The following is an 8,919-nucleotide window of genomic DNA, read 5'->3' as shown; positions in this document are numbered from 1 at the left end:
AGAGACCCGGCTCTTTCGGTTTGGCTCACTAAAAAGTGCCGGCTCTTTCGGCTCCGAACCGGCTCTTCAGGTTGTTTTGTTGCTTTAATTCATTTATTATTAACAATAATATAAAATTATGCACAAAAGGAATTACTAACGTAAAAAAAAAAAGTGGTTTTATTTATATATGTTTATTATAGCTGTCGAAATTAACGCATTAATTGCGATAATTAAATTTTGGAATTAATTACGTTAGAATATTTAACTATTTAGCGCAACACGCAGATAAGTCGCTCCCATAATTCCACTTGATTTGTTTACCGCGCCACTGAAAATGGAGAAGCAGGAAGCGGATGGCCTTCTGGATGGGGAATTTAAATACAAGAAGAACATAGATGGGACAATAAACAAACGCGTTGTAATTTGCACTCACTGTAGTAAAGAGTTTCAATTTCACCGTTCAAATTCGACCTTAAAATACCACCTTAATGCCAAACACGCGTTTGTCGGGGCAGCAGCTTCACCCGGCCTGCGTCAGACCACTCTTAGTGAACGCAGGCCACTCGGTAAGTCTTCTTTGGACAAACTGACCGACAATATAGCCAAATGGATAGCAAAGGACTGCAGACCGCTAAGCATTGTGGAGGACAAGGGCTTTGCGGATGTTTTAAAGGTTGCATCTCAGGACGCGTCCTACAAGCCCCCAGCGAGAAGCACAATAACAATTCGAATCCACGAACTGTATGAAACGGAGAAAAAGAAAAAAGAAGAGGCTTTAGTTCACACAGAATGCGTGGCTCTGACAGGAGACCACTGGACATCATTGAGTAATGACAATTACCTGGGAGTTACTGCGCATTTAATCACTGAAGCCTGGGGTCTGACATCCTTTGCGCTGACTATAATGAAAACGGAAGAGCGGCACTTTGCGGAGGCTTGTGCAGAGCAGTTCCAGACTGTTGCTCGCAGGTGGAGAATTGAGGAGAAGGTGACAACAGTAGGCACGGACAGTGCGCGCAATATGATCGCCGCGGCTCGCATCATGCCATTCAATCACATGCCGTGTACCGCGCACATTCTACAGAGATGCATCACAGTGAGTCTCGCAGACAGTGGCTTTGTCACTGCGCTGGCCAAATGCCGCAAAATTGTTGGCCATTTTAAGCACAGCCCAGCAAACACAGCAGAGCTGAACGCAGAGCAGGTGTCACTGGGGCGCAAGCAGGAGCCGTTGGCCCAGGACGTGCCTACGCGCTGGAACTCCACGCTGGAGATGGTGAAGCGCTTGATCCGCAACCAAACTGCAGTAACCGCGACTCTGGATAAACAAAAGCATAAACTTGTCCTCCTGACGCCTCCAGAGTGGGACAAACTCCAGAGACTGGAGACACTTCTAGAGCCCTGCAGGTGAGCCTGTCATTGTGACCATAATTGTAGGTTTAGATTAAATGTATCAAACATACATCTTAAATCAGTTTTGTTATTATGAAAATGTCTTATTTAAAAAATAAATGAAATCAAATATTTTATTAATATTACCTAGTATTAAAAAGCTTTTTTTAATTTGCTGTCTTATCTCTCTCTCTCTGTGTGTGTGTGTGTGTGTGTGTGTGTGTGTGTGTGTGTGTGTGTATTCCACTGCAGATATGTGACTGAACTGCTGGGAGGAGAGGCCTACGTCTCCTGCTCTGTAGTTCTACCAGCCTTCTGCCACCTGCGCCGTGTCATGGAAGTAACTGATGAGGACCCTGCATATGTGGTGAGGTTTAAAGAGAAGTTTAAGGAAGACCTTGCTTCCCGCCAGGAACATACCAACTATGCATGGCTCCAGATCGCAACTGCACTGGACCCACGTTTTAAAGACCTACGCAGTGTGCCCAAGACTGACAGAGAAGCAGTGTGGACCACACTGGCAGGCATGCTGCATGAAGACTCTCCTAGAAGATCACACACTGCAGAAGAAGGTCCAGCCAAGAAGAGGCTGAGCCTGCTGCAGATGGACTCTGACTCTGAGTCAGAGGAGGAGGTACAGCAGGACAGAGCCATACAGCGCTACAGAGCAGAGCCCTGCACTGCCTTAGAGGACTGTCCCTTACAGTGGTGGGCAGCTCATGCAGGAGCCCACAGCCAGCTGGCCCGCCTTGCTCGCAGATACCTGGCCACTCCTGCCTCCACATTTTGCCTGTTGAATTAGGCCTATGTTCTGTGAACTTGAAGATGTATATGGATAAAACAATGTGCTAGATTTAAACGGGTGGAAAACATTCAGTAAAAATCCCTCACAATTATTTGAAGCCCTGTTCTGCTTGTACTGCTTGTACTCACAATTAATAATAAATAAAACAAACAAGTGTGTTAAAAACCACTATCTGTCCCGATTTTTACACATATATACACACATATACACATATATTTCGAGTTGCGATTAATAAATTTTTAGGCTGTGATTAATTCGCTTCCAGCACAACACCCAGCCTACGTCAGACCACGCTGAGTGAACGCAGGCCACTCAGCGTGGTCTTAGCATTAAATAACACTAACAAGTGTGTAAAAATCCGCTATCTGTCCGTATGTTTGCACACATTTTGGTCATATTTCGAGTTGTGATTAATCATGATTAATTAATTTTTAGGCTGTGATTAATCTGATTAAAAATTTTAATCATTTGACAGCCCTAATTATATTATATTATATTATATTATATTATATTATATTATATTATATTATAGTGCAAACAGTGCAGGCTTCAGCTCTGGGGAACAAGCTGTTCCTCAGTTTGGGTGGATTCCGTCACTCACAGCGTTGTTAGCCCTCTTGTGCGCGCAGACTGCAACCCCCCCACTGTGCTTTGCCCTGATATCTGCAGTGTGAGGTTGGATCGCTCATTCTCATCCTCACACTGATGCCACTTATTTCGGTCTTTGTTTGACATAAAAGGGCATATTTGTCACTTTATTGCAACTATATTTGCACTCTTGAGCTCCTTCATTCACTGACTGATCATAAAGTTATTACTTGCGTTATGTATTCATCCGTTTGAACATAATTAATGAAGCCACATGTAATCACTAAAATTTGTATTTTGGGTACAATAAGAGAGTTTCAGATGGAATACTGTTTTGTTTTGTTTAAATTTCACCAACTTGCTGATGCCCACGGTTGTGAGTGCGGCTTCTTGCTGTACATGGGTGGATGGTTGTAAATCACATCACAGATGCCAAAAACCTCTCAAACCAAGCCCCCTTGCTGGTGATGCTGTGCGCAACCTCGTGACGGAGTCAAGCATATTCAAAACACCCCCTCACCTCCCGTGTCAAACTCAAATGTCAGCCTATTTCATGTGTCACTTTTGGAGCAGTTGCCATCCCGACGAGCCATGGAGAAGTTCGTGTTTGTGTTATTTTACTTATTTGGTGTTCTGGTGTGTTTGGGCACCGGTCAGCACCATCGTGTTGAGCACGTGTTGGACCGTGGACACACCGGATTCAGTGGGAGAATAACGGTCAGGTGTACAGTTTACTGAGCACTGGGACTCAGTATCGTTTACCAGCACAGACACAGAGATGCGCTCAGCTTCTATTGAGAGCAAACAACCAAGTGAACCCTCCGGCTGCGTCCAGTAGATGAGACACACCGTCTGGGCCGGGAGCTTTCCGAGCATTCAGACTCTTAAACTGCTTCCTCGCATCTGCTTCATGAATATGAAGGGTTGTGGTGGGAGGAGGTGGTGTGAAATCCTCTTTTGTGTGGGGTGAGGAGGGGGGTGTTGTAAAAGTCCCCAAGAGCAATGATGAGAGAGTCCGGGAATGTCCGCTCCATGTGCAGTATCTGCTCCGCGAGTGCGCACTGAGCTGCCTGCGCATCCGCATCTGGCGGGATGTAAACAGCGGCCAAGATGAATGAAGCAAACTCCAGCGGAGAATAAAACGGTTTGCAGTGAATAAAAAGGTATTCCAGAGAGGAAGAGCAGTGCTGAGCAATCACTGTTACATCTGTGCACCAGCCACTATTAATGTAGAAGCAGACACGTCCACCTGTGGTCTTACCAGAGAGAGAGGCCTGCCGGTCCGCGCGCAGCAGATGAAAGCCCTCCAGCTTGAGCGCGCTGTCCGGGATGTCCTCACAGAGCCACGACTCCGTAAAACACAAGACACAGGAGGAGGCAACGTCTCTGTTCATGCTTCTCATCAGGGCCAGCTCGTCCATCTCATTCCTGAGTGAGCGTACGTTGGAAAGGAAGAGCAGTTCGCAGTCCGCGTCTCCTCAGACGCACGAGTGCGCCGGCTCGCTTTCCTCGCTTTCGGCGTCTCACTTTCCTGATCAGAGTCTGCAGTAAATCTGCCGCAGATGCGACAAATATTGGAAGTAAATCCACAGGTGTTGTAGTCCTGTAGTTAAGAAGCTCTTCTCTAGTGTAAGAATATCCAGAGGAGTGCCCAGACACAGAAGTTATGCACAAAAACAAAACAGAAGTAACGCACTGAAGCACCGGGGCATCCGCGGCGGCGCCATCTTGGAACAAGGGACTTGTCTTTGAAAGGTAGAGTGTTAATTACTAAAGCTGAAGGGATATCCCGATGAACATATGCTGCTCTCTCCTTACATCTGGATAAGAAAAGTAGTAAAGATATTGACCGTATGCTCTTTAATTTTATATGGAAAAACCGTACGCACTATATTAGAAAAACTGTTGTGATGAATAAGTACGAATCAGGTGGGCTTAACGTCTTAGACTTTTCTACTTTAAATAACACTTTCAAAATTAATTGGGCCAAACATTTTCTTAAAACCCTACCTCTATCTGGAACTTTATACCATACCACATTTTCTCTCGTTTTGGTGGCTTTACTTTTATTTGAAATTGTAATTACAATGTTGAGAAAGTCCCTGTAAAGCTTTCATCCTTCCATAAGCAGGTCCTCTTAGCGTGGACCCTCATTTATAAACACAACTTCTCACCTCACAAATACCTTATCTGGAACAACAGAGATATTTTATAGAAAAATAAATCACTTTTCCTGGAAACTTGGCTCCAAAATGGGATCCTATTGGTGGCTCAGCTGGTTAGTAAAGAGGGACAACTACTTACTTACAACGACTTTATTGCACTATATAATTTTCCAATCAGTGTTCCAGATATCAAGCGGAAGACAGTCTGGATGGTCCCCCATAAATATTTGATTGTAAATAAGGTGAAAGAAGTCTCTTTTAAAATTCGACATACATGTTATCCAGCCAGTCATTACATGGTCAAATTTAAAAGGGACATAAATACTAATTGTACTTTCTGTGGGGATCATCCAGAAACGGTGACACATCTTTTTTGGTACTGTTCTTTTACACAGAGATTCTGGAAGGAATTTAGCAGCTTTGTTATTGTCCATATTTTAAGGGAGTTTTCTTTACGATGGGAAAATGTTTTATTCTGTTTCTTTAAGTTCCCCAAGAAGTATGAGAAATGTTTTTTATGATAAATTTCTTAATACTTTTAGCTAAATTTTTTATCCATAAATGTAAGTTTACTAACAAAACACCATATTTCTGTCATTATTTTAAGGATGTGCACATGCACATACAATCAATATCAGACTGCACCAACAAAAAGGCTCTCACAACAATATATGTATGTGAATTTTTGCGTGTATTCTTATAATTGTTACCTTTTTCTTTCACCCTTGGCTTTTTGTGTTCATGTTCTGTTGTATACTTCATCTGTTCGTATGTTGTATACTCATTGTTTGTTAAATAAAGTTTTAAAAAAAAGACACGCTTTGTTTAGACCCCCAAAATCCTTTCCACGCCCACCCCCGTGACATCACGCTCCAAAGCCCTGTTACGTCACAGAACGTGGTGATGTCATAGTGACAGTCCTTTCATCCTTTGATGTTCAAGTCTATAAATAGAGGACAGCTGTCAAAGGGAATTCATTAAGCTATCGTTTTGTTGGAGTGATACAGCACATAAAAAAGCAGAAATGAGTTCGAAAGCTAACAAAGACAGAAATGTTAATTTCTCAAAAACAATGGTTAAAAAAAGTGAAAAAGAAAAAGAAACATATGCCAGACAGTTCGAGCAAAGACTGCAGCCAATGATCGACGAGGTTGAAAAGCTCAAAACTGAGCTTGACTACTTCAAAAACCTGCATACAGTCAATAAGAAACGGATCGAGGATCTAACAAAAGAAAACAATGAACTTTTGCAGAATAATAAGCTGCTGGGTTCGGTCTTGGATGACAGGACAAACATCGCAGACAGGTTGGACTCGATAAAAGATGACCACGAAGCTCTGGTAAAGTTCCGCGCAGAGACGGAGAAAACTCTGGCTGAGCTTAAAGAAAAACACGAGGACGAAGTCCAAGTCCTGCAAGGACTGCTGGAAACAGAGAAAGAAAAGGTGGCACGTCAGCAATTTCACAACAGCCAAGTTGTTGAATTATTATTGAAACGCCACAAAGAGGAAAAAAATAAGATGCAGCAGTTTTACCAGGAAAATACTAAAAAACTGGAAAACAAAGCAAATGCTACAGACAGGAAGTTAGAAGAGGTGATCAACATGTATGACTCCAAAATAGAAAAGCTGCAGACGGCAGTAAAAAATAGTAGAGGTGTGACCGTCAATGCGGTTAAGGAACGCGAGGAAGAACGTCAATCCTCGCAGTGTTGGATTGACGGTGTTTTGTTGCATAATACAAAATTACAAGACGAAAATGAAATTATGGTTAAAAACATGAAAGAATTAACAGAGGAGACAGATCAAATGGGCAAAGTGATAGACGACCAAAAGGCCCAGAATATGGCGATCAAGCAGAAATGCCAGAGTAATATTAGAGCTCTGGCCTTGGAAAAGAAAATGAAGGCTATGCTTGAAGACGAAGTTGATTCTTTGAAAAAGAAAATTGAAGACATCAAAAAGGCCCTAAGCACAGAGCAGGAAAACCACAGAAAGACAGCAGTGGACCGGCACAAAGTAAAAGCGGCACACAATCAGGCACTGGCTGAAAAGGTGGCGCTGGAAGAGAAACTGCGCTCCACAAAAAAGCAACGGGAAAGATTTATATCCAAAGTGAATTGGCTGGAGAAGAAAGAGCGCTACTTCCAAGAGGAATTGTGCCAGTGCGTTTTGTCCTTTGAAAACGCATTTCCACATGCCTTGAGAGGAAAAGAAAAGGTGGAATTTAGGGATATGTTCCACAACTTAAAAAAGAAATACGTAGACGGAGTGGAAGGCACCCTCTTTGTTGGAACAACGGAGTTTCTTGAAAAACAGCTGAACTGTCTACGTATCAGATGCAAGGATCTAGATGCAGCTTTACTAGATAAAACACGGGAGCTGGAATCATTTAAAAAGCAGTACAATGACATGGTAAAGTCTTCCGAGTACGCTTTATTCCGACAAAGAGAGGAGCTCATTGGACCAGTGAACCAGATTATCCAAAAGGCTGCCAATGAAGAAAAAGAGATAGGTCATCTAAAATCTAGAGTGAAAGACGCTCAACTCCAGCTTAAATTAGAAAAACAGAAAGGACAAAAGCTGGCATCGTTGGACCATAGAAGCATGATGGGGAGATGTTCTGAGGAGACTCCGTCTCAGATTAATCCTCGTCCACTTCCAGGGAAAACTACATTTATTCAGGTACGTCCAAGACACCCTGGCAGAAGTGCAGGTATGGCTTCCCCAGTGAATCCTCCTGTAGAGTCTCCATCAACACCACCTTTCCTCAATTCTGATGATGGATTACCACCAGTTGATTGTTAAAAATTAACTGCTAAAATAGGCCATTAGAAGTATACTTCATCTTGTCTCCCTATATCATGGGTGGGCATTCTCAGTCCACGAGGGCCGGTGTCCCTGCAGGTTTTAGATCTCACCTTGGCTCAACACACCTGAATCACATGATTAGTTCGTTACCAGGCCTCTGGAGAACTTCAGGACATGTTGAGGAGCTAATTTAGCCGTTTAAATCAGCTGTGTTGGTTCGAGGACACATCTAAAACCTGCAGGGACACCGGCCCTCGTGGACTGAGATTGCCCACCCACCCCCAACCGGTCGCAGCAGATGGCCGCCCCTTCTTGAGCCTGGTTCTGCCGGAGGTTTCTTCCTAAAGGGAGTTTTTCCTCCCCACTGTCGCCCAGTGCTTGCTCAAAGGGGATCATTGGATTGTTGGGGTTTTCTGGCTTTTACTGTAGTGTTTTCACCTTACAGTATAAAGCAGCTTGAGGAGACTGTTGTTTTGCCATGATGCAATATAGCAGGGCTGCCCAATCCCAGTCCTCGAGAGCTACTATCCTGCAGCTTTTAGATGCATCCCTACTCCAACACAGCTGAATCAAATGAATGGCTTGTTATCAGGCCTTTGCCAAACACGATGGCATGCTGAAGAGGTAATCAAACCATTTGATTCAGCTGTGTTGGAGTAGGGATGCATCTAAAAGCTGCAGGACGGTAGCTCTCGAGGACCGGGATTGGGCACCCCTGCAATATAGTATTAAATATGACTACATTTTAAAAACATCTATTATAGCATCAAAGTAAAACAAAAAAACTAAATGAAATGAATCAAAATGTCTAATCTGGCAAAACAAGAAAAGAAAAAAGGTTTCACCTTTAAATAAAAATCCAAATCACAAACACATTCTGATTTTTGTTGTGTGTGTTTTTTTGTGTGTGTTGTCACGTATAAAATCTTTGCACTCTGTCTCGGTGTCTGCCCGGCCGGCTCCGCAAGGCTACATATGTTTATTGTGTTGCTGCTTTCTTCCACTCGTCATTCTGCCTGGGCGGAGCTCAGGCCCACGCACCTGTCTGCAATTACGCTGCAACGTGTCCTGTCTGTATGGAGACTGAGAGCTGCCAGAGTAATAATGTAGATACAGGCCTCTTTCTCCTTCTGCTGCTGTTCATGCTTTTATTCCATTGATGTTGCTATCATTTGTAA

General features: G+C 43.3%; 1 protein-coding gene across 1 annotated transcript; it reads left to right on the top strand.

Moving 5' to 3' along the window:
• Positions 1 to 316: 316 nt before the first annotated feature.
• LOC146546735 (E3 SUMO-protein ligase ZBED1-like) lies at positions 317 to 2,353 on the top strand. Its single transcript, XM_085265071.1, has 2 exons — positions 317 to 1,389; positions 1,627 to 2,353. Exons 1-2 carry the CDS (start codon positions 317 to 319, stop codon positions 2,174 to 2,176), a joined length of 1,623 nt encoding a protein of 540 aa, XP_085121197.1. The 3' UTR covers positions 2,177 to 2,353.
• The last annotated feature ends 6,566 nt before the right edge of the window (positions 2,354 to 8,919 follow it).

The sequence above is a fragment of the Mchenga conophoros genome, linkage group LG23 (genome assembly GCF_057382185.1).
Source record: "Mchenga conophoros isolate Kocher_MC1m ecotype Shallow Benthic linkage group LG23, M_conophoros_male_GT1.1, whole genome shotgun sequence".
Classification (NCBI taxonomy): Eukaryota; Metazoa; Chordata; class Actinopteri; order Cichliformes; family Cichlidae; genus Mchenga; species Mchenga conophoros.
Note: the sequence above shows the minus strand (reverse complement) of the source record. Positions and strands in the feature narration are given on the sequence as shown.